Source organism: Nerophis lumbriciformis, linkage group LG21 (assembly GCF_033978685.3).
Source record: "Nerophis lumbriciformis linkage group LG21, RoL_Nlum_v2.1, whole genome shotgun sequence".
NCBI classification, from domain to species: Eukaryota; Metazoa; Chordata; class Actinopteri; order Syngnathiformes; family Syngnathidae; genus Nerophis; species Nerophis lumbriciformis.
The window spans coordinates 14401888-14427711 of record NC_084568.2 but is presented as its reverse complement, the minus strand read 5'-3'; the positions used below and the strand labels follow the sequence as shown (position 1 = coordinate 14427711).

General features: G+C 39.8%; 1 protein-coding gene across 1 annotated transcript; it reads right to left on the bottom strand.

Annotated features, from left to right (window-relative positions):
* Window positions 1–115: 115 nt before the first annotated feature.
* Window positions 116–25283, bottom strand: prpf3 (PRP3 pre-mRNA processing factor 3 homolog (yeast)). The gene is made up of 17 exons (XM_061982900.2): window positions 25073–25283; window positions 24640–24786; window positions 17138–17268; window positions 15718–15885; window positions 15559–15636; window positions 15232–15482; window positions 15032–15150; window positions 13304–13491; window positions 13049–13215; window positions 12889–12971; window positions 12634–12777; window positions 9793–9892; window positions 9605–9718; window positions 6039–6157; window positions 3020–3097; window positions 2891–2946; window positions 116–516 (listed from the first exon to the last, which is right to left on the bottom strand). Exons 2-17 carry the CDS (start codon window positions 24776–24778, stop codon window positions 367–369), a joined length of 2085 nt encoding a protein of 694 aa, XP_061838884.1. The 5' UTR covers window positions 24779–24786; window positions 25073–25283; the 3' UTR covers window positions 116–366.
* Between the last annotated feature and the right edge of the window lie 541 nt (window positions 25284–25824).

The window sequence follows — 25824 nt, the reverse complement described above, 5'->3', positions numbered from 1 at the left end:
GTAAATATGTCAACGCCTATTAACTAACATGTTATTTTGGATTTATGCCCTTGACTGAATACACTTCATGGTCCAATCTACAAAATATTTGCAGAATACAAGTCTAGTCATTGGCTGGTGGTGTAGGTGTTTATTGACAACTTTACTTAGAATACATTTCAGGCATCCTATCATAAAGTAAACCTGTAGGCTAAGTGATTTCTGTCACAATCTAAAAATGCAGGCTTACACTCGCATTCATACACACACAAGATCTGTCACATGTTCTTGCAGGCTTTATTGATCCTGTTAGTCCAAGTTCAAATGTGATGCCAATCAGTCCTTGACGGGAGGGGGTCTGTGATGTGACGTTCTCCCGGGAAGGCTTCAATCGTCTGTGCTGTCCAACACGCTCTTACTGAGGGCCAGGTCCCAGTAGTGTTCTGTGCCGTGCTTCTTGAAGTGTTCTCTGGCCATGCTCTCTGTGGGACACTGCTTGAACTTCATGTCCCCGTAGCTGCGGTCTTTGGCTGTGCCCTGGAACAGTTATTATTAGCTCGTTTCTACTCCAAAGTCCTAAACTTATACGGTGGAACTTCAATTTACAAACCCAGTCTATTTGCAAACTTTTCAATTTACGAACTTTAGATAGACTATATTGCCAAAATTATTTGGCCACCCATCCAAATGATCAGAATCAGGTGTCCCAATCACTTGGCCCGGCTACAGGTGTATGAAATCAAGCACTTAGGCATGGAGACTGTTTCTACAAACATTTGTGAAAGAATGGGCCGCGCTCAGTGATTTCCAGCGTGGAACTGTCATAGAATGCCACCTGTGCAACAAATCCAGTCGTGAAATTTCCTCGCTCCTAAATATTTCAAAGTAAACTGTCAGCTTTATTAAAAGAAAATGGAAGAGTTTGGGAACAACAGCAACTCAGCCACCAAGTGGTAGGCCACGTAAACTGACAGAGAGGGGTCAGCGGATGCTGAAGCACATAGTGCAAAGAGACTTTATGCACAGTCAGTTGCTACAGAGCTCCAACCTTCCAATTAGCCCACGTACAGTACGCAGAGAGCTTCATGGAATGGGTTTCCATGGCCGAGCAGCTACATCTAAACCATACATCACCAAATCTAATGCAAAGCGTCGGATGCAGTGGTGTAAAGCGCGTCGCCACTGAACTCTAGAGCAGTGGAGACGCATTATCTTGAGTGATGAATCACGCTTTTCCATCTGGCACTCTGATGCACGAGTTTGGGTTTGGAGGTTGCCATGAGAACTGCATTGTACCGAGTGTGAAATTTAAGGAGGAGGAGAAATTATGGTGTGGGGTTGTTTTTCAGGAGTTGGGGGCTTGACCCCTTATTTCCAGTGAAAGGCACTTTGAATGCTCCAGGATACCAAAACATTTTGGACAATTCTATGCTCTCAACCTTGTGGGAACAGTTTGGAGCAGGCCCTCTTCCTCTTCCAACATGACTGTGCACCAGTGCACAAAGCAAGGTCCATAAAGACGTGGATGACAGAGTCTGGTGTGGATTAACTTGACTGGCCTGTGTAGAGTCCTGACCTGAACCCGATAGAACACCTTTGGGATGAATTAGAACGGAGACTGAGATCAAGGCCTTCTGGACCAACATTAGTGTGTGACCTCACCAATGTGCTTTTGGAAGAATGGTGGAAAATTCCTATAAACACACTCCGCAACCTTGTGGACAGCCTTCCCAGAAGAGTTGAAGCTATAATCGCTGCAAAAGGTGGACCGACATCATATTGAACCCTATGGGTTAGGGATGGGATGGCACTTCAAGTTCATATGTGAGTCAAGACAGGTGGCCAAATACTTTTGGCAATATAGTGTAGAGCCAAATATGTCTGTGTACGACCACTTCATTCAGTCATACATTTTGTGTCACACCTGCAGACAAAAAACAGGGCGCAGGATTGTTGCAAAGGCGCAGCCCTACACATACTTGCCGCCAGTACACTTCTAGTCACTTCTCAGCGCATCAGCGTCTGTGCATTTTTTGTGTTGTTTCGCCTTTTGACAGGTTTTGTCTATTTTACTACCGGTAACTCAATATGAGTCCCAAAAAGACAACAGACCAGCGTGAATAGGGCTGAATCGTTGAGGGGTTAAAAATAAATTATTTGTGATGGCGTTCACAAGTGTGGAGGATATGACAAAGCAGGCTTCATACCACAGCAAGTTTTAATTGTGATGTGACCAGACCTTTCTGGAAAAACTTGCTAAAGCAGACTTTCTCAGCGGAGAGAAGAGCTATCTCTTGTTCAGTGGCACCTCTTCCAAGGCACACACAGAGCCCTTACCCCCACCTGACATGGACCCTGACTTAAACAAGTTGAAAAACGTATTCGGGTGTTACCATTTAGTGGTCAATTGTACAGAATATGTACTGTACAATCTACTAATAAAAGTTTCAATCAATCAAACCCCAAGTTCTCCCTCTGTCAGTCTGCTGCTTTCTTGTCATCTCCTCCTTCGCCGATGCTACTGTACAGTAAGTGGATTTTACTTTTAAAATGTTTGTTATTGGAGCAATACGGTTGTTGAAAGATATTTCTGATTTCTGATTGTTTGTGAGGGCACCTAAGAGCAGCACATACAGGACAGTTCAGCTTGTCATTAAAGACATAGTCGAACCATCACCCCGTTATGTTTGTTTGATATACAGTACTGTATAGCACTTTATATTGTGTTCAAAGTCTACAAACATTCACTAAAATATGGACTTTTGTCAAGGCTGGAACCAATCATTCATATTTACATTGTTTCTTATGGAGACATGTTGCTTCACTATACAAACTTTTCAATTTATGAACCCCGCCGAAGCACCAATTCAGTTTGTAAATGGAGGTTCCACTGCAGCTGTGACTGACTCACCTCCCAAATTAAATAGCACTTGTTGTTCCTCCTCGTGTCGTCATCGCCGTCCAGATCTACATGGGAGTCACACGTGCCAGCTTTAGATATCTTGACAAACGCAAACACACATCCAGACTTCGCTATTACCGTCTCTTTTGGAGTTATGCTCCTCCCACTTGATTCTGTGCATCATGAGCCTCTTGAACTTCTTCTGAGATTTGGGGCCTGAGGAACCAAGAAAAAAAGGGGCCGGAAATGAAATGGGACCCAATACAAGAACTGCATATAGCAGAGCACAGTGTTCCTTAACCCCGAGGGCCATTAATAGGCCGCGAGCACCCGTTAGGGGGCCGCCAAAAAATATGTTTCTCCGCTGTAGTCCATATGGGCTAGAGCGGTACTCAGTTGTAATACACTTTTCAACCATTTGTGGCAGTAATGAAAATCTCAAACAAAAAAAATGTCTGTAGCTAAAGTTATAGAAGTGTTTTAATCGCAAAAACTATGACTAATTAGTTTATTTCGGGACAAACAATTGTATATGAAACAAAAAGATCCGTAAGCGCAAAAATTATGACTAAAATGGTGAAGTTGTATTTTCATTAACACTTTAACTTTATTGACAGTTTATATAGGAAACATTGTATTACTATTTGGTATTCATTTAGTTAGAATGTATTTATTTTAGCACTGCTGAATTGTATGTACATTTATTTTGTATCAGTTCCTTTTTTTGCAGTATATTTGATAAATACTTATTTTTGTAATCAGCTTGACCTAAGCCTTGATAATACAATTTGTAATGACACATGCTTTAATATCACTTGACAAGGTTTATCCTGTTAAACTGTAAGTAGGTTAGATATAATTATTGAATACTATTAAAATCAAGAGTAAGATTACTAATTCATAATTAATATTTAAGTAGGTCCCGGGCCCCTCTGTAGTGGAAAAGTTGGGCCTCGAGGTCAAAAAGGTTAAGAAACCTTGGTATAGTACAGACTAGTGCCGATTATCGGCGCCAATTTATGGCATTTAAACATATTTAGGCATCAACATTTTTTTTCTTTTCTTAAATCGGTATTCACGTTTTTTAAATTTAAATATTGATAACAAATAGTACTATTTAACCTCTATTATTACTACTAAATATCGCCGTGGCGACATAAGCCAGCTTTTATTTGTATTCAATGATATAACAACGGATGCCTATGATGATGATGATATTACTACTCCTAACATTTTAAATGTAACAAACATGCGTCAGCTTTTTTTTAAATTTCATCCAGCCCATTTAAAACTCTGTCCCCAGCATTGTCCTGCCCACAGTGCCATCTGATTGGTTACACAAAGCACGTATGGGTAAGAGGCAGAGTCAATCGGAAGCAGAGGTCTTCTGCGTGGTCCTCATTCTCAAACACATGGCACAAAGAAAAGTGTAGAGATTAACTCCGGTAGGTTTACGCATGTGTTGAAGGTATGTAAACAGAGAAAACTCTCTTGACAACCAATATGTCACTTTTCCTGTAAATGAAAATCGTCTTCAAATATCGCTCATCGGCAGGCATATATGAGGGGGCAGTCAGAAATGTGAGGGGCAGGCCATCGTGCATACACACTGCTCCACCTCACTCCAGCACTATTTTTCTGTGCTAATCCAGTAGTAATTTGGCTATTAGCTACAGTAAAGGCCTGATTTTTACTAAGATCCAAATACCACGCGCTAAACAGCGAGAGCAATCTATTAAAATAGCGTGTACTATTAGTGGCAGTGTGATTTACTGAGACTGTGTGTACAATTGTAAAGTGGTGCGTGTACCATACGGGTTATCACCATGGCAACATTCACATTCATTCAAATATGCAGGAGACATCTCCCACTTTTTATGGGCATTTTAGAAGCAGTGGTGCAGTGCATCTACAGAGACTATTTTTTTTTTTTTGCTGAAGGTGCCTTGGAGAGGCTGCACTTACTGTGCTCAATACGCAAAAATGCATACTTCAACAATTTTTTGTTCATATAAGAAATATTTTAAGGATATAGATTTTATGTGGCAAAAAAATAAACATTATTAAAGAAATACTAAAGGACACCAAAACACATCAATTGAATTTGTTCTAATCAGCCCTTAAATCTTCTAACAGCTGTAATATGTTGCTGAATGGACGATATATGTAATATTTGTATTTCTGACCATCCAAAATTGTTGACACACACACGTATGACAGAGCATTCTCGTCTGTACAGCGCAAGCACTGATCCTGCAGCCGTGTGTGGAACTGTCAGTTTGTATAATTACTAAAAAAAAAAAAGAAGTGCAAAACGGTGTTGAGTGTTAAAAAAAATAAAAATCACATTGCACGTGCTAAATAATTATATTAGAATTTTCTCCTTCTAGGGTTTTGATGATTATCATATATTTTGCATATTAATGGAGACAGACGCAAAATGGATTGCACGCCTTATTCTGCTCACCAAAGAAAAGCAATCCACTTTGTACACGTTAAGTAGATCAGCTTTGCATGTGCTATCAAGTTTGCACATGTTTTAGTACACGCAAACCTATAATAAATCAGGACCTATGTGTCTGACTCCAACCTGGAGTAGAGGATTGCACTCTGCCAGGCCTCTACTTTCACACCTGTACAACTTAGGTGTCCCACCTGAAGACTTATCTCCTGCTGGTAGCTCTTAACCACAATAAGGTGGCAATCTCTCAGGGGGGGAACATGTTAACGTTTTTGTGGGAATCCAAAACAGAATAATTTAATTTAAATTCATTCCAACGGGGCACATTGATTTCAAATTCTAGTATTTTGCAGTATGAGCTCAGTCATAGATTAAACTACTAAGCTGTAGTACCTCTCTAGTGTTATAGTCCACTTGCTTTGGGGCCAATTGGTGCAGTGAGCAACCAGATGGAGCTGGACTGAAAGATTGGGCTCTGACCACTTACCCAGTCGGCTCAGCATGTAGATGTGCCATCACTTCATTATATTACTCTCCATTACCTGACTTTATGGCATATTGCAAGACTTCCTGTTTGGAGTACTGAACTGTAATGTTGTGTCCATCGTCATAGGCAACATTGTGGAGCTAAACCCTTTGATGGCTGGCAAGGACGCTGTGGTGCACCTGAGAATCATGTGACGTGCAACTTCTCACCTCCTTCCACCACGACCAGGTTGACGTCTCTATGGAGAACTACGGTGCCTGTCAGGTACAGCTGATTGGCATTGGCTTCCACTTTAAACTTCTTAGCAGGGTTTTGTAGGTTGCGGATTCTGCATGTCAAGACAAGAAACAGTAACATTTGTTCATAGCTATGTCCAACACCAGCACAGACATTTTAAAAATGCATGGTGTTTTTGTATTTGTCCTTAGAAACAGAGCTTATGAAAACTCTGGCTATATCATAGGGCTGGGAGATAAAACAATATCTTATTTTTGCACCTTTATTTTAAGAGGTTATTGTTAAGTGTTCAATGTGATTTTACAATTTAGTTTACATTGAGTGTTTTCCATTCTTGTGTTGACATTTCCTTTCCTTTCTGCCTTGATAGCTGAAGAGAGTATAATCAGAGGAAGGCTACATTTGAAATAAAAATGTTTACATTTAATACATTTTCTCTTGGCCCTTATTTTCCGTAGCTCATAAAAAATATGAATAATTATCGATAGACCAATAAGAGACACTTATATCGTGATGTGGTTTTCCGCCATATGTCCCAGCCCTACATCATTTGTGTACGGGCGGGTAAAATGCAGTTTCTTGGCCTGTATCATAAGAAATGTGTCACATTAGATCACGCATGTAAGCCTTTTTTAGTAGGGATCGAACAGTACTGCCTGTAGAAATGGTTCCGACAGATATTTTGTGGCTTTAAAACTGTATGTTTATGATTTTTTAAACTTGTCTTAGTCTCCATGCTGTTATACATGAGCTGGTCCACATGCATGTCCAACATTCTCCTTCATGGCTTAATGCTTAATTTGTGGACGCATCCAAAGTGTAGCATTAATAAACATTTGGTCTTCTTGTCTCTCATAAGGATTGTGAACAATAGGCAAAATTCCCCCAAAAAGTGCAGTCCCCCTTTAAGCGTTACACTCAAAGTTCGATATCACGCGGTTGTTGGGGTCTATAAAACACAGATTGCGTTATATCAAAATCCTTATTTTTTAACCTTTTCTTTTTGAAAGAATACAATAAAATGAGCCCCAAACCAAGTTTAATGAACAAAAAGACAACATTTAACAAATAAATGCATTATCCTGATACCTCGCGTTATGGGAGTAGTAATAGGTCTTTGATTATGGGCCCAGAAATCAGCACCCCTTCACCTCTTGGCTGAGTAAACCAACCCAAAGTGTATTTATCCAAATGTTGATCATCTGCAAGTTTAAGCTTTTTTAGACCTAGTCCTGTGCTATTGTCAAGGTCATTCATACATTTTTGGAGCTTTTCTTTTGCGCTTCCACATCCTCGCACGGTTAGAATCATTGATGCCCAAATCCCGGGCTAATTGTTTGAAAAATACCAGACCTAATCTGATCCGATGCTGCAATTTTATCAGCAACTGTGAAACAATAACATTTCCGTTTGACAACATTTTCTTTTGAACTTCTACGAGACATGTTTCGGTCTTCATAACGCGTGTGATATAGGTAAAGTTATGCGCACAGGTCGGCTGCCTAAACCTTCTTGGTGGAAAGTGCCTCCACGTGACATGAATGGTGGACTGTGCTCAAACGTCACAGAATGGGGCGGAAACTATCCACCAGTAGGTTTGGTCATCGATGGGTCAATATTTTATTAGTTTTTTCATAATTCCTCTTTTTTTTGCAGACTTTCATAAATATTAACTTTTAAAGTTTGTAAGTACGCAAATATATTGTGAAAAACAACGCAATTGTCCCTAGTGGAAAAAAAGCCACGATGTAAACGAGCGAAAATTCAGGGTCCACGGCACGACCGTGTCATATAGAATGTCGTAGGGCTAGACAATTATGGCAAAAATAATAATCAAATATTTTAATTGATATTGTAATCATGATTAATTACACGATTATACATTTATTTGAAAACATTTATTTTACCACCTAAAGTCAACTTTAAATAGTTAAAAAAAAACATATGAATTAGTAACGAATAACCCACAAAAAGTAAAATAACAATAGCAATAACAATACATGTAAATAACAATAGCAATATAAAAAAAAAACAATAAAATTCAGTTTTTAGTTTAGTTTTTAATTCAGTTATTTACCTTTTACACTTATTTTACCATCATAGAGTGTGTGCTTTTTGTGTAAAATCCAATTTAATGAAATGTTTTCCCAATTAAATGCAAAAATCCTCACATTTATTGGTACAATACATCTTTGGACAGTTTTGACCAGTATTTTAGGTCAAAGCATAATAATTGTGTAAATGTATCAATAAGTACTTTAAGTACATTAAACTACATACATGCTTAAGGTACTTTTTTGAAATCTTTATTTTGTTAGCGCAGTCAGACCGGATATGGCGCACCCATTATTGTAAAGGGGGGAAGTGTGCTGTGCTGTTCACAGCTTGACAAGTAAAGAGGTGAGGCTGTTTTAAAAGAAAAAAAAAAGAACGCACCTCTCAAGTTGCAACCACTGTTTGTACATTGATGTTACATCGATGATGTCGTTCACCACAACACAAGCAGATGAGATGAGTTGTGGGTGTATGGATTGTTCTTGTTAGATTTAGCTTCGTAGTTTAGTCACTGTTTCAAGCGGCTGTCTCGACATTGTTTAGTTCAGGAAGGGGCGGCTGAGTGTGTCGGGGATTAATGAGCACTACCGGAAACATTTTCCCAAACAAATGATTATTCTCCCCACAATGACAACATTTCACTTGCATTCATGTCAATTTCTTTTATATTACTTTGCATTTACCAGTGAATTCCCTTTTATTGGTCAATTATGTGACTCTGTCCGCGGTTACGTGAACGCAGAAATAATATGTCTTATTTTTTTGTTGAGTTTAGTGATTAGGCCTACTAGTGTTGTGTCAAATAAAAAGTAGCAACCATGAGGTGGCGACTTGTCCAGGGTGTACCCCGCCTTCCGCCCGAATGCAGCTGAAATAGGCGCCAGCATCCCCCGCGACCCCAAAAGGGACAAGCGGCAGAAAATGGATGGATGGATTTTCATAATCCGTGAGAAGCCTTAATCGAAATCCAAATTAAAATATTATTTGTCCAGGCTAGAACGTTGCGTCATATGCGACTGCATTATATCGACGTTTGAGTGTATACCGCCATATGTAATAGAGATCATCACGTTCAGTAATGGCAACTCGTTAAACTTCAGGATATGTCATCAAATTTTGTATATCTGAAAGAAGTCAGTATAAATATGTATTACATTTGGGAAGCCACTCTGATTTAATATATCACTATATTGACCAAAAAAGTGTTTTAATGAGCAATTGAGTCAAATGTGGCTACGTTTTCAAGTTTTTGATTGGCCAAAATGAGCATGAAAGCCGGTGAATGTTTTTTTTTAGTAACCAGAGAATATTTTAAACTCTTCTCGTATTAATGGAGAATTTCTAACATGGGAATGGGGAGCATGTTTTTTTTTTAGTGGACAGAGAATAGTATAATAACACGGGAATGGGGAACATGTGTTTTTGAAAATGTCTGTTCATGTGCATATGGCCTGAGAGTATGCACTCCCTGTTAAAAACAAACCTGTAGACCGCAATGTGAACGCCATTGGTGAGATCTTCCTTCAACTTCTTCACCTTCTTTTCTTTCCTTTGCTCGCTCGTGAGCTTTCGCGCTGCGTTGGCTTCCTCGTGAGCCCTGCAAAAAGAAGCATGAGCGAGTCGTACAGAGTGTGACAACAATGGAGACGAGCGAAGAAGCATCTGACTAACTTCTGCCTCTTGGCCATCTGCGCTCTGACGTGGGCTTCCACCTTGGTGGGGTCCTGAACTGCCTCCGTCCCCAACACCCGCATCAGGTTGGAGATGCGAACTGACAAGATGACAGCATATGTTAGCTACGTTCCATTGCACACACTTTTCGCATGGTTTGATTTTGGGCAAACATCTTAAAATACCGTTTTTACATTACATATAACAAACTAGTCAATGCATCATTCTGTAGAATCAAGTGCCCAAGCAAAGAATCACCATATTGGTGTGACTTAGTCCGTGTGCTTTTTTTTACTGGGTACGGTTGCATGTGGCCCAATTAAGTTGTGAGTGCCAGCACTTGGCTCAAGAAGGTGATTTATTCTAAAAAGTTATTGGCTATTAAGTGTTGGCCATAGGGAAAAAAAACGTACACCTTAACCTTTTTTTTTTTTTTTTTTAAAGGTCTTACTTTGTATTTTATTTTCACTGTGCGATATTTCAGTATATTGATTGATTCTATCGTGTATTAAGAGTATGTTATATTTCTTAAAAGCCCAGCTAGGGACAAGAGTTGGAAATAAGCATTGGCTATAAACTCTGTAAACCACAGCAGTTGCATTCATTGTTTTGTGAACTATGTTGAACTGTATTGTTCTTATTCAAACAAAAATGTATTCTATTTAATTCATGAAATAATTTGCAGCACAGTACAAAGGTGGCATCCGCTTGTATCCCCCCTCACCGACTATCCCCTTAAGTCGTTTCCGCCAACAAAAGCCTTCAATACAAGGTAAAATTGATGTTTAATTAGGGCTGCACAAATAATCATATTTTAATCACAATCACGATTTTGTCAGCCACAATTAAATGAGGGTAATTCTCAACTAGGATATTTTTTTTCAACCTCATACCAATATCAATAACTTATTTATATATATTATTTTCTAAACATAGATTTGAGTGTAGTTTGTGCACACCTTAAAGTAGAGTCAAAAAAAGGTGGAATGACAAACTGTTCCTGTAGATTTGTCCTAACCAAATATGACATCACTACTATGGTAGATCTCACATCCATACACAGTGAAGCTTATGTACTGATTAGGGATGGGTATTGTTTATGTACCGAGGCCTGGGCGATATGGCCTAAAAATAAAAGCCCCGATTTTTTCACCAAATTTGATTTCCGATTTTATTTACGTCCTTTTTAAAGAAACCGTTGAACACGTATACAGAGATAATTCAAAACAAGTTTTTCCTTTATTAAATCAAAAACTAGTAGTTTGAAATGACAATGCATCTTACTCTTAGCAAAATTCTAATTTGTCTCGTTCTCGTTAGCATTAGCCATGTTTTGCTGTGTGTGCTGCTAAGAAAGTAAAGGGACGGCGCAAGCTACAGAAGCTCCTGAGGGGTGGGGGGGCAAAAATTAGGCCGAAGCAAGAGAAAAATTTTTTATTTTTATTTTTTAAATCGTTAACAACTTTGAGCGGGTAATCCAAGTCCGACCAATGCCATATTTGTTTATACTGTGAGGTCCGGTGATCTTAAGAGCTGTTTGGAACATCCAAAGAGGAAGAAGCGCTTAATTTGTTCATCCTAACCCACCTACAACACTGTATGGGTAATTTCAACTTATTTCAGTGTTATGGGAAAAAGAAAAAACTACTGGTTATCAAAGCTTTTTTTAAATGACGCCATAATTACTGATATCGACCTGATAACGATTGGTTTGATCATTATTGTGCACTACTGTCAAATGAAGCACTTTCACAGCCCCTTATGCAGAAAAGCAACAGTGGCTACCACCCGCACCATTTTCTATGAGCACCATTTTCTATGAGCACGGAGCTCCACTACCATGCGGACCACCTTGCCTGCTAAGATTAACAATCTTTCCCAGGCCTCGTTTCAGTTTCGTGGACTCTAACTCGGCGTGTGCTAAAGACCCCATTGCTGTTTTAGGACGGCGACAGGTGTGGACGCTTTCACAACACAATTCTCTGCTGGTCATCTTGGAGTCGCACGAGCAGGACTAACAGCTAAACATTAGGCTAAATAAAGTCTGGAGACACTTTTTTTTAACCGGTGTTCTGGCGAGACGTGCTCCCAATTGGCACCATGCAGCCCCTGTATCTGTGCATGCGTATGAACCCAGGGAATGTGAAAATGTAATTGCGCATTGAAGAACTCTACCGAGAGTACTCCCATTACACTGAATGTATTTTGTCATTTAGGTACATGTTTCACACTACAAACAATCAAAAATGTATGATTAGGTGAAGCAGGGGTGTCCAGTCGTAGCACAGGCAACCTGTTAAAAATAGATTAATAGAGCTAACGGTGTCAAGTTAAGAGAAAAAGCTGAAATGTAATACTAATTATGAACATGTCTTACTTAAGACTTTTTATGTGATTATTTCATTACAAATTACATGTTCACATCCAGGACCATTAACGCAAGCACACTGCCTACCTGTGGGCAACCCTATGTTTTACCTGACATAATGAATAATCATGATTTAAATACGTATGCACATTCATATTTTTATTTTTAGCCATAATCGTGCAGCCCCCTATGTTTAATGATCATTTAACCATTTCAATCGTTATTTACATGCACTTTGCATTGTTTTCTGCATGTAAAACAATAGTCATTTGCCATTTAATGTGTGGTTTTGTGTTAATAAATGTGGGTGTCCAGAACCATTGGTTTTACATTATTTCTTATGGGAGAAATTGCTGCAGTTTTCATATGAATCGGTCTTCATCTGGCCTTTTGGAACGGATGACTAATGAAAACAGAGGTACCACTGTTGCTTGGAATGACTAGTTATTGTTGTTATAAGAATGCACATTTACCTTTGGGCTCCGGCGGGGGCATAAGTCCCAGACGGACCTTTTCCTGCACTTCTTTTAGGCCTTCCCTGCGCGTCTGCCGTCTCAGTTTCTTCTGTTCTTTCTTGGTCAGGTATAAGCCCAGCGCGATTGGCTTGTCGGTGTCAACTGAAGGGACAGAAACACAAACCCTGTAACCCGTTTAGTCTATTATGAATATGACTGTGGTGCAGCAATAGCACAGGAGAGTGGTGTCAGACTTGTACGCTACACACTTACTTGGAGGGCTGATTTGTGCAGGATGTTCCACTAAGTTTGTCACACCAAAAAGCACCACCTCATCCAATTTGGTTTTTGGAGTTCTTCATGGGAAAAGAGCATATTTGAGGTGACTAACCAAGGGCCACAGTAATAGCCTTCATGTGTGGTAATTGCTTACATCTCCATGTTGGTGGGCAAGATGAAGGAGTCCCACCACTCGATGTTGGGGACTTCGCTGTCTCCAATGTCCTTTCTGGGGGCGATCAGAGCCAGCTTGGTGGACGCGTGGATTCCAGTCTTCTTAGCCGCCTGGGAAATCTCATTCTGCAACCTCTCTAACTGAGCCTGTCACAGAAAAACAGTGCACAATGGTTCCCAAATATTTAATTGGAGCACTCCAAAAACAATTGGACAATGTTGAGTTCAACCCAACCTTAGTCCGGATTCTTTGGGCAATCTTCTCAAAGCGCCCCGGCTCGTGGAATTTGAAGCTCTTGCGAGCCCTCTGTGCCGCTAAGAGGTTTACGCGATTGTCAAAGTAGGACGTGGACTCCAACTCCTCCCCGGGCTTTTCTTTCAGCTGCTGACGGAACTGCTCCCTCTTGACCGCTCGAATGTTGGCTGGAGACAAAAAAGGAAATTGTGAGTGAGGGTAACCAAAAAAACAACAACTATGAATCAATGAATTATTGAAAGCAAAATAGACAGGTTTTAATTCCTACAGGGTCTGGTGTGAGCCAGACCTGTTAAAAATGCCAAATATGGAATTTCAATTTATTTTTAGCTGAAATTTGAATTGAATTGGCTTTATCCCACAGAATGTTGAACTGGAATTAGAGGAAGCTGAATTCATTGCAATTCAGAGAAATTGCTTGTAACAGAGTAACAAGAAACATTTGTCACTTTTAACAATGGTTTTGTCTACACAAACAAATTAAACACAAATGTTCTTAATTTTTATTACTTTGATATGTAAAGCAGTCTGTGAAATTACTGTAAATTCCTGACTGTAAGCCGCTACTTTATTCCTACACTTTGAACCCTGCGGCTTATCAGACAGTTCAGTTAACTCATCTATTTTTTTTTCGTTGACAGCCATAGTAAAAAGTTCTCCAAAAAAAAAAAAGTCCTTCCATTTACTGGTAATTCTTTCAACAGGAAGTAGAGTGAAGTTCAGTGAACTGTTTAACTATGTAATATTAATACAAACTATGCAGTAAATTATTTATAATTACTGACCCCGAAAGGGACAAGCGGTAGAAAATGAATGGATGGATGGTTTACAAGTCAATAACGTTGTCTAAACTGTTGTATTTGGACGTTTAATTCTAACATCACTAAATAAAGTATGAGTATTGATGTTGTTGGGGATAATCTGAATGAATGAGATGTCTTTAAGGCAAATGTGATCCACCACTATTTATTGTTGTTGTTTACTGACAAACGAAACATACACAATATTTATACTCTGTATTAATTCCATTGTGTGTATAAAAAAGTTTTAATACATCTTTTATGAGGTTTCTGTTCTCTTACAAACAGCCGGGATTTGCTGGCATCATGTCACATAATTAAAGTGTCTTCTTAAGAAACATTTTTACAATTATTAAACAAGTAGTTTTCTATTTTATCATATACTTTAAAAATACTGAATTTGTTTCAGCTCCTATAGCTGTACTTTGTGCTTGTTTGACGTGGTCCCACTAATGGTTTATTTAAAAAAGAAAAAAAAAAAAAATATATATATATATATATATATATATATATATATATATATATATATATATAAAATATATGTATATATTATTCTTATTCATTAATCACTATGAATGCACTTATTCTAGCATTGTGTAATTGTATGTAAATGTATTTTTCATCAGTTTTTATGAGTCCTTTCTACTGCAGTTTGATTAGTATTTATTTTTGTAATCAGCCTGACCGAAGTCTGGATACTAATCTGCAGGTGCCGCTCTTACTGAATACCATTAAAATCAAGAGTAAGATTACTAATTCAGTGTTAATATTTGAGTGTGCCCCGGATCCCCCTGTCGTGGAAGTTGGGCCCAGAGGACAAAAAGGTTAAGGACCACTGTTCTACTTAATCTTTCCGATTTCAAACCAATAATGAACGTTTCATTTTCTCTTGTGCCAGCATACATACCTTTCAGGGTGGGCATGCGGTGTGTGAGCTCGATCTCTTTACCGGTGGCATCCACTGTCCTACCCTTGTCATCCAGAATGAGTGGGGTTGGCTTATTCAATTCTTTCAGTTCCACTTTTCTACAATAGCACAAGGGTGGAACATTCTCAATCAACAGACAAAGTTGTTGGTCTGTTTTGATACTTTGTGGTAATACTCACGGCGGGGCGATTCCCATGGCGTGAAGGTTAGCCAGTGCGACAAAGTTGTGAGCGATGGTGTTTCCCAAACCTCCGAGGAGGTTAGGTTGAATGGTTAACTGGGACTGGAGGCGTGCCTTTTGTTCAGCGGCCTTGCGAGCCTTCTCGATGGCGTCGTTCATGAAGCTGGCGGCCTGCGAGGGTACAATGGAGCCGCCACTGGCGGCAGCGTTGCCAAGAAGTCGGGACATTGCTGAAGGTTCCATGCGTGCCTGTTAAAGGAAGCCATTATTTTCTTTCCCCTATGACCATCCAAGTGATGTGCAGAACACAGAATGAAGTCATTACTGCAGTAGGAGCTGGTATGTTCAGTTGTTTCCTTCGCTGTTCTATCTGTTTTGTGGCTTCCTCCATCATTTGTTTGATCTGGAAAAGAAGTCAGAAAAAAATCAGAAAGAACTGCACTTATGTGGCCCTGCAGCAGATGTGTTTGTGATGATGTTCTACCTGCATTTTGCTGAGCATTACAGGGCTCTCGGCGGGCGGACCTGCTGTGACCTCAGGCTCCTCCACCTCCTGAAAACGAGGGACCCGCTTACGTTTGGGAACTGTACCTTCTGCAGACTCCACTACGGCTTGCTTGCTTCCTTTCTTAGTCTCATCACTAAAGACATCCTAGGAACACAAGTAGAAGAAAGACAGCTCATAAGGTTTATTTTTTAAAAAGAACCATCAACTGAAGAGTATGTGTTGATACATGCAATACAGGGTTTCCCCTTAATGTAAATGAATGTGGTGGACCGCCACAGCATTTTTATTACCGCCACACCTTGAAAATAGGGTTGTTGTTTTTTTACTTGAAAACGAATAAAAGTAAAGTAATATATTGCAGCCCCCAGAAGAAATCACACAACGTCCGTCGCACTTTTTAACATTTATTACCAATCTTATGATAAACAACGGCACAAGTCGAACAGGTTTTACCTCCGTGAGTCTGCGCTTCCCCGCCAGGTACACAACAACACTTCCTCATTCTACGCCAATCACTTTTCAGGCACGGACGATAAACATGGGACAAACTGACATTAAATCCAAACCACATAAACATTAAACATTACCACCAATAAGTTGTTACATTTTGAATGGATATACATATATAGCCTATTATTTGCACACTATTGACATGTGATGTGGCGAAAACTCGACCACCGAAAAAAGCCTTTGATTACTGAAAACAGTGCTCCCGAACCCGGATTTAAACAAGACGCACGCCATTGTCTGTCGGCATGTCTACGATGTAGACGTTACCAGATGTGCCCGTGGACAGTGATCTACAAAGTGTGCAAATATTAAGAGGACAGTGACGGCTTTTAAGAAGAGAATGTTCAACTGGAGCAGCCCGAATCAAGTGTGACGTCACGCTCGCTGTGGCTCGCCCCTTTCGTCAGGGAGATCAAGGGACAGAAGTTAAGAGTCTCTAAACACGACTGCATTTCAGAATAACACCAGAAGAAAAAAATCTTAAGAGTACATTATACAATAAGCAACAACCACTGAAAATATGGCAAAAAGATATAAAAATATATCTTAATTCTAATTAATAATAATAAAAACATTTTTAAATGTATGTACCGGTATACATTTTTTTAGCCATTGTATCCAATCCAATCAACTATTTATATAGCACATTTAAAAAAACAGAACATTTCACAAAGTGCTGCACAGGAGTTAAAACATTTAGAAGCAGGATAAAGCTAAGGAGAGTCAATTGTAAAAAACACTACTGACATTTTTTTTTTGGAAGAAAATCATATCATCATAGCAGATTATGCAAATTATTTGATGATGTAATTGTAGGCATGCCCCCACCACCACAAGTCTCTTAGCGGTCTAGGAGAAACCCTGCAACAGGAGGATAGCGCTTTACCTTCAGGTCTCTCTTGCGGTTCTTGTCTCCTGATCCTTTGCTGCTACGGGTGCTGCGGCTCTCCTCCAACGCTTCAAAAAGACGCTCGACAAAACTTCCAGCGGATTCGTTCAGGAAAGGGTGCAGTTGGTCTAAAAACATAAGAGTGGGAATTAGGGGATGAACGGTTTGTGACAAAATCTGAAGCGTACGGTTGACCTGACAAGGTTCAGAGCGTGTGTTGCTTGGCTCACCTGCTTTTTCTTTTTGTTATTAATCAGTTTGGAGCGTGTACGTGTAGTGAAGCAAAGTAGAGCCCTAAGATTTCCGCAATAACGGACTCGCGAGGGGAATCACGGAATCGGCCAATAAAACCAGAATCTACTGTTAAATTAAAACTGACTTTAATGTGGCTGAAATGCTGTCATCGTGAGGAGAGGGAATGTTTGTCTGGGGAAATGATGTGTCTGGGACCACTCATCGTCCCTGAAACAATCAACCGCCTCCTTCCATACTAAACAATGACAAGAGAGCCACTTGAAACACAGACTAAGTCTGCGAACAAACTTATCGATCCTTTTAGTAATTGAGTCTTCCTAAAAATATAGCCTAAATGTGTCTTTTAGGGAAAAAATAGTTTAAATAAGTATTCAGATTACCTTTATTCGTCTTTCTTCACATAACATTGAAATTGGCACACGGTTGGACTTTTGGTATTTATTATCTTTTTTTCTACCACCGTTCCCTGTTTTGTGCTTTTATTTATAGGTTTGCTTCTTGTTTTGGTCGCGTTTCATGCTGTACTTTTAAAGGGGGATCTAAACAAAAAAAATGTTCAACCTATTGGTACCTTGTTTTGTGTATTTGGGATCCCAATCAGTACTGAAAATATAAAATCAGGGCATGGTGGAGAAATTTAGTTAAGTCAACGGATATATTTTCATTTATGGTAGAGATTTACCCGAAGAGCTTTGCACAAATCCAACATTATAGTTGGACACTGCTGTCAATACCGGTAAATTCCTTATTTTTCTCTATCTTGTTGTGGGGCAGACTCCGATGTTGCCATTTCTAATATACAGTAGCGTTTAAGTCAGTAGACTCGCTATGGAAGCGCTAAAGTCTACAACAAAGATGAACGGAAGAAGACACAGTCGAAGTGGAGGCACGTAAATAAGACGGCCCACAAAACGGCGCAGGTCGTCAGAAAGCAGTTTGAAGATGGTCTGTAAAACATCGTCTACGCAACATTCACCATTACATGTTATGTAGACCACAAAGAAGTGTTTTACACGTAGAAAAAAAAACATATGATCCCTTTTAATATTGTTTGTGCATCTACACATGAAATTTCAACATTCCAAAAAAGTTACTCATGTTAAGTATTTGTTTCAATAAAACAACTCGACACATTGGTTTGGGTTAAACTTTGTCCAACTTCCCAAAAAATATCTAAATATATATCAAACTGATCTTAAAAATATAACTTTCATGATCTTGTGGAATACAATCAAGACTATGCTTGTGTCTGCAGTGATCACTTTGTAAAATGTTTGAACATTTGATTTGTTTGAGAAACTTTCTGTGATGCAATCCAGTTTATTCTCTACTATATTAGTATTTGAGAGCAGAACTAAACGTAAAGAAAGGACAAGAGATCGCATACATTTGTGTTCTTTTGTGGTCGCTATGCCTAAATATAACTATGGAGACCTGCTTGTGCAAATAAACTAACATCATGTTAAGTCCTAGTAATAAATATTGTGATTGTTGGTACAATCCACCTTATTTTTGTTGTCCATTTTCCTAACAAACTAAAAGCTTAGTTGTTGTGCAGGAAATCCAGGTAGCAGGTTATTCAACACTGATGACCACATTAGAGCGTCTTTGGTGTTATGTGTTAACATCAAAAAAATATCCTTAATAGCATTAATAAACTAGATGAATAAATCTCTCTTAGTGAACCTTGACATCGCTCGCTAACATTGCTAAACAACAGGGACTTCGAGAGCTAAATGAGACAAAATATGAACTTCACATCATAAAAAGAACTGCAGACATGAATTGCAAATGAGACTAATATGTGTAGCAGGAAATCAACTGCAAACAAACGTATCCAATTTCTCATTAGCGTCACGATCACAGCAGCAGCGCACTCGTTATGTCAATTAAATACGTTACTTAAGTAGCAGTCTTCAAAGTATCCCAAAGCTGCCACAAATGATTGGAGGATGCGGGAAGAACTGTGGACACTATTGTGATTTGGATCACATTGGACTGTCTGCCTCGCAGGATTTTTGAGGACCAGTCATAGACAATTTAGAGTGAAAAGCAAATTTTATTTTCACTCGCATACAAAACATTCTAACTTGGATTGTTTCCCTGGCTTCGAGACTCCCCCGAAGGACAGTGCAGCGAAGGCACAACAAACTCCCTTCTTGTCTCTCATGGACACACACCTGTTGTTGTTGACTTTGGACTTATCGGCTGCTCAAGATCAAGGCCGCGGAACAGAGACACACTGTAGGCTTACACACAAACATGCATCCACAAAAATATACGCCACACATACACACAGACTCCCCCCAACCCAACGCCCTCAAGCAGGGAGGTAATGTGTCCCATTTTTATAGTCTTTGGTATGACTTGGCCGGGGTTTTAACTCACAACCTACCTATCTCAGGGCAGACACTAACCACAAGGCCACTGAGCAGGTTTTAGGTCTTTGCAATGGTATAATAGATTTTTTCACGCACCTACAGTATATGACACTGTTTCAATAACAGAGGACGTTACCTGTCTGCCCAAATGCAGCTGAGATAGGCTCCAGCACCCCCCGCGACCCCGTAAGGGCCAAGCGGTAGAAAATGGATGGATGGATGGAGGGCTGGGCGAAATATCGAATATACTCGTTATATCGCGGGTTTGTCTCTGTGCGATATAGAAAATGACTATAACGCGAGTATTCGAGTATAAGTTGTCACACAGTTGCTTTTAGTTGCGGGCATTACACTACATGCGTTTCCCACTCTTTCTTGTCTCTCCTTCTCACAGAGACATAAAACAAGCGCACCTTGTTACATACGTCACATACTGTCACGTGAGCAACGTCATACGCCCTCGCGGAGCGGTAGCAGCATGGGTAAAGTTAGCTGTGGAGCTAGCGGAGTGGTGCGAGTGGTAATGCGAGAGAGAAAAGGTGCGAATCTGGTAACAAAAATAATACATTTCCAAGAAAAACAATACAGGGTCCATCGTCTGGCTTCAAGCGGGAAGATGTTGAACAGACAACCGAAATATGTCAAGTGTGCGGCAAAAGCGTTGCTACAAAAAGTAGCAACACTACTAATTTGTAGTATCATTTGAAAAGTCACCCGCTAGAGAATGAGGAGTGCTTGAAACTCTGCATGTCAACATCTCCGGCCGGTGCCACACCCAACAAAATGCCCAAGCAACCAGGTCTGACCGAATTGAGCCTGGCGTCTTCCATTTCCATATCAACACCGTATGAAAAAAATAGTCAACAACAGAAGGAGATAACGTCTGCAGGAACCTACCACATAGCGAAGGACATACACTATTTGATTTCCTTTTATGCAGCTCATTTTTATTTGACTGTTATTGAAATATCTTGTGTGACATCATGCACAAAAGTGCACTTTATTTGTTTTAAAATATTGTAGTGGCGTTTTGTACAAAAAAAGTGCACTTTAATTTAGTGTCGTTTTGATATGTCATCTTAGTGACATCATGCACAAAGTGCACTAATGAGTTGTTTAAAAATGTCTCTGACAATCTTGATTGATTGAGACTTTTATTAGTAGATTGCACAGTATAGTACATATTCCGTACAATTGACCACTAAATGGTAAGACCAGAATACGTTTTTCAACTTGTTTAAGTCGGGTCCACGTTAATCAATTCATGGTACAAATATATACTATCAGCATAATACAGTCATCACACATGTTAATCATCAGAGTATATACATTGAATTATTTACAATCCGGGGGGTGGCATGTAGAGGGGGTTGAGGGGAGGGGTTATGTTTGGTTGATATCAGCACTTCAGTCCATCCATCCATTTTCTACCGCTTGTCCCTTTTGGGGTCGCGGGGGGTGCTGGAGCCTATCTCAGCTGCATTCGGGGGAAGGCCGAATGCAGCTTAACCCTAACCCTAACCCCGGACAAGCCGCCACCTCATCACAGGGCCAACACAGATAGACAACATTCACGCTCACATTCACACACTAGTCATCAACAATTATATCATCTGAGAAATGGACATTGTAACAGAGTAGGTCTCACTTCGTAGGATATGTACAGCGAGCGGTGAACATAGTGAGCTCAGAAAGCATAAGAACAAGGATATACATTTGATTATTTACAATCCGGGGAGGTGGGATGTGGAGTGTGTGCTTGCACTTTCTGTTTTGAAATGACATGAATGTTTGTCTTAATAACTGTTTAATAAATACAGTTTTGGTAAATTGACTTAGTTGTGATTTCCCTCTCTGCATGAAAGTTTAAAAGTAGCATATATTAATGCAGTATGAACAAGAATGTTTTAATGTAGACACATAGAATCATCATACTGCTGTGATTATATGTATCAAGTGTTCATTCAAGGCTAAGGCAAAATATGGAGATGTACCGTATATCGTATATCGCGATATGGCCTAAAAATATCGAGATATTAAAAAAAGGCCATATCGCCCAGCCCGAGAACAAGTATATACATTAGATTATTTACATTTGATTATTTACAATCCGGGGAGGTGGGATGTGGTGTGTGTGCTTGCACTTTCTGTTTTGAAATGACATGAATGTTTGTGCCACTGCTTAATAACTGTTTAATAAATACAGTTTTGGTAAATTTACTTAGTTGTGATTTCCCTCTCTGCATGAAAGTTTAAAAGTAGCATATATTAATGCAGTATGAACAAGAATGTTTTAATGTAGACACATAGAATCATCATACTGGTGTGATTATATGCATCAAGTGTTAATTCAAGGCTAAGGCAAAATATCGAGATTAGAGATGTCCGATAATATCGGACTGCCGATATTAGCGGCTGATAAATGCTTTAAAATGTAATATCGGAAATTAACGGTATCGGTTTCAAAAAGTAAAATGTATGACTTTTTAAAACGCCGCTGTACGGCGTGGTGCACGCACGTAGGGAGAAGTACAGAGCAGTTGCGTCTCCCAGTCATACTTGCCAACCCTCCCGATTTTCCCGGGAGACTCCCGAATTTCAGTACCCCTCCCGAAAATCTTCCGGGGCAACCATTCTCCCGAATTTCTCCCGATTTCCACCCAGACAACAATATTGGGGGCGTGCCTTAAAGGCACTGCCTTTGCGTGCCGGCCCAATCACATAATATCTGCGGCTTTTCACGCAAGTGAATGCAAGCATACTTGGTCAACAGCCACACTGAGGGTGGCCGTATAAACAACTTTAACACTGTTACAAATATGCGCCCCACACTGTGAACCCACACCAAACAAGAATGACAAACCCATTTCGGGAGAACATCCGCACCGTAACACAACAGAACAAATACCCAGAACCCCTTGCAGCACTAACCCCCCGGTAACCCCAACCCCCTCATGCTCTCTCAGGGAGAGCATATCCCAAAATCCAAGCTGCTGTTTTGAGGCATGTTAAAAAAAATATCACTTTGTGACTTCAATAATAAATATGGCAGTGCCTAGTTGGCATTTTTTTTCTATAATTTGAGTTGATTTATATCGGAAAACCTTGTTACCGTATTTTTCGGAGTATAAGTCGCTCCGGAGTATAAGTCGCACCGGCCGAAAATTCATAATAAAGAAGGAAAAAAAACATATATAAGTCGCATTTTTCGAGGAAATGTATTTGATAAAACCCAACACCAAGAATAGACATTTGAAAGGCAATTTAAAATAAATAAAGAATAGTGAACAACAGGCTGAATAAGTGTACGTTATATGAGGCATAAATAACCAACTGAGAAGGTGCCTGGTATGTTAACGTAACATATTATGGTAAGAGTCATTCAAATAACTATAACATATAGAACATGCTATACGTTTACCAAACAATCTGTCACTCCTAATCGCTAAATCCCATGAAATCTTATACGTGTAGTCCAGGGGTCGGCAACCCAAAACGTTGAAAGAGCCATATTGGACCAAAAATACAAAAAAAAAATCTGTCTGGAGCCGCAAAAAATAAAAAGCCTTTTATAAGTGATATAATGAAGGCAACACATGATGTAAGTGTCTATATTAGCTAAATTAGCCTACTATCAAAATGACTGTGTCGGAGGCTGGCACAAACAGGCTTCTTAGAAGGAGAGATGATTCCTGGAAATTACTGGCTCAGAATGGCCAAAGGTATAGATGTGTGTGTCCAAGTTAAAGGAAATGGCGGGCTGTCTTCTTCTAATGTATTTATAACAATCTATGCAAGCTGGGTTACGTTTGCTGTGGTCTGGAACAACATGGCACACAAACAACTATCGGAAATGCAGCCAATATTACATAGGGATAATGTGTCATGAGAAATGCACATATAAATCAAATACACAGAGGACATAGGAAATTAAATGAGCTCAAATATACCTACAAGTGAGCCATAATGATGCAATACGTACATAAAGCTAGCCTAAATAGCATGTTAGCATCGATTAGCTTGCAGTCATGACCAAATATGCTTGATAAGCGCTCCACGCAAGTCAATAACATCAACGAAGTTCACCTTTGTGCATTCACGCACAGCATAAAACATTTGGTGGACAAAATGAGACAAAGAATGAGTGGCATAAAACACGTCTTTCTCTGGCATCGTTGAAGAAAGTTATTCATGTGAACAAACTACGGTGAGTTCAAGGACCACCAAGATTAGTAGGACAAAACGGCGCTCACCAAATACTCTCATCAGAGAGGCATGTTTAATAAAAACATTGGGATTTGTAACAATTAGGGAGGTTTGTGTCATGTTGTCCTCCTACAGAAACCCTATTAAAACAAAAATATATCCCCCCCCTACCCCCATCTTTTTCTTTTTCCATACATTTTTGAAAAAGTCCCAGGGAGCCACTAGAGCGGCACTGAAGAGCCGCAGGTTGCAGACCACTGGTCTAGTCTCTTACGTGAATGAGCTAAACAATATTATTTGATATTTTACGGTAATGTGTTAATAATTTCACACATAAGTCGCCCCTGAGTATAAGTCGCACCCCCGGCCAAACTATGAAAAAAAACTGCGACTTATAGTCCGAAAAATACGGTACATTGTTTAATGCATCCAGCGGGGCATCACAACAAAATTAGGAATAATAATGTCTTAATTCCACGACTGTATATATCGGTATCGGTTGATATTGGAATCGGTAATTAAGAGTTGGACAATATCGGCAAAAAGCCATTATCGGACATCTCTAATCAAGATATATATCGTGTATCATGACATGGCCTAAAAATATCAAGATATTAATAAAAGGCCATATCAACTCAGCCATAGATGGATGGTTACCTGTCGTTTTCCTCTTGTCCATCCCCTTCCCCACGCACTGCAGCGCCACGGTGACCACAGTGGGCTCCGAGAAGCCGAGCACCTTCTTCACGGTGCGCTCCACCCACGGCCTCAGCTCCTCTGCGTCCCGTTTGGACATCCTCTCTTCTGCAGAGCAACACAAGTTGGCAAAGAGTTGGGCAAAAAAAAAGTTCACCAGCTCCTACCTCAGCTAGTGCATTAGCTGCACTGCACGGGCAATTAACCAAACACATCCAGCTAGACACAGGTCAAAAGTACAGGACGGCTTCAAATAAATGCATGTGTTATTATAGCCAAACCATAAGTTTGATGGCGTGACTCATTCAAAAAATGCTGTCAAAAAGTAACATGGCTACATGCTAATGCTAACGCTGTTAGCACACTTGTACACAATTGACGCGCATTCACTTACAATTCCTTGTTCTTGACCTTAACTGCGATTAAGGCGCCCGATTTGTAAAAGTCACACCAGTTGAGTCCGTTTGGGAGGGTTTATGAGACTATGAACGCCAAGTTTTCAGGGGAACTTAATAGTCAGACGCGCGGGTTCGTTTTCACGACGTCGTTGAGCGAGGAGTAAACCCGGAAGTGGAAGTAATTTCATTTCCGGGTCTTGTTCTACTTCTTCGTCGTGTATATTTCCCGCTTTCTGTTGGTCGCCATCTAGTGTCTCAAAAAAAAAAACTACAGCCACTATTCATATATACTTTGTGTTTTTTTTTTGATTGATTGAGACTTTTATTAGTAGATTGCACAGTGAAGTACATATTCCGGACAATTGACCACTAAATGGTAACACCCGAATAAGTTTTTCAACTTGTTTAAGTCGGGGTCCACTTAAATTGATTCATATCATCATAATACAGTCATCATCAGAGTATATACATTGAATTATTTACAATCCGGGGGGTGGCATGTGTGTGTGTGTGTGTGTGTGTGTGTGAGGGGGGGGGGGGGGGGGGGTGTTTTGTTGTTATCATCAACAATTGAGAACAGAGAAATGGATATTGAAACAGTGTAGGTCTAACTTGAGAGAGAGAGAGAGAGAGAGAGAGAGAGAGAGAGAGAGAGAGAGAGAGAGAGAGAGAGAGAGAGAGAGAGAGAGAGAGAGAGAGAGAGAGAGAGAGAGACAGAGAGAGAGAGAGAGAGAGCATAAGAAAAAGT

Coding starts and splice junctions, on each gene's coding strand:
- prpf3 (XM_061982900.2), bottom strand. CDS start 24,778: ATGTCCAAACGGGACGCAGAGGAGCTGAGGCCGTGGGTGGAGCGCACC. Junction 13,216..13,303: donor CCCAAAGAATCCGGACTAAG/GTTGGGTTGAAC, acceptor TTTCTGTGACAG/GCTCAGTTAGAGAGGTTGCA. Junction 6,158..9,604: donor GTTCACATTGCGGTCTACAG/GTTTGTTTTTAA, acceptor CTTGACATGCAG/AATCCGCAACCTACAAAACC.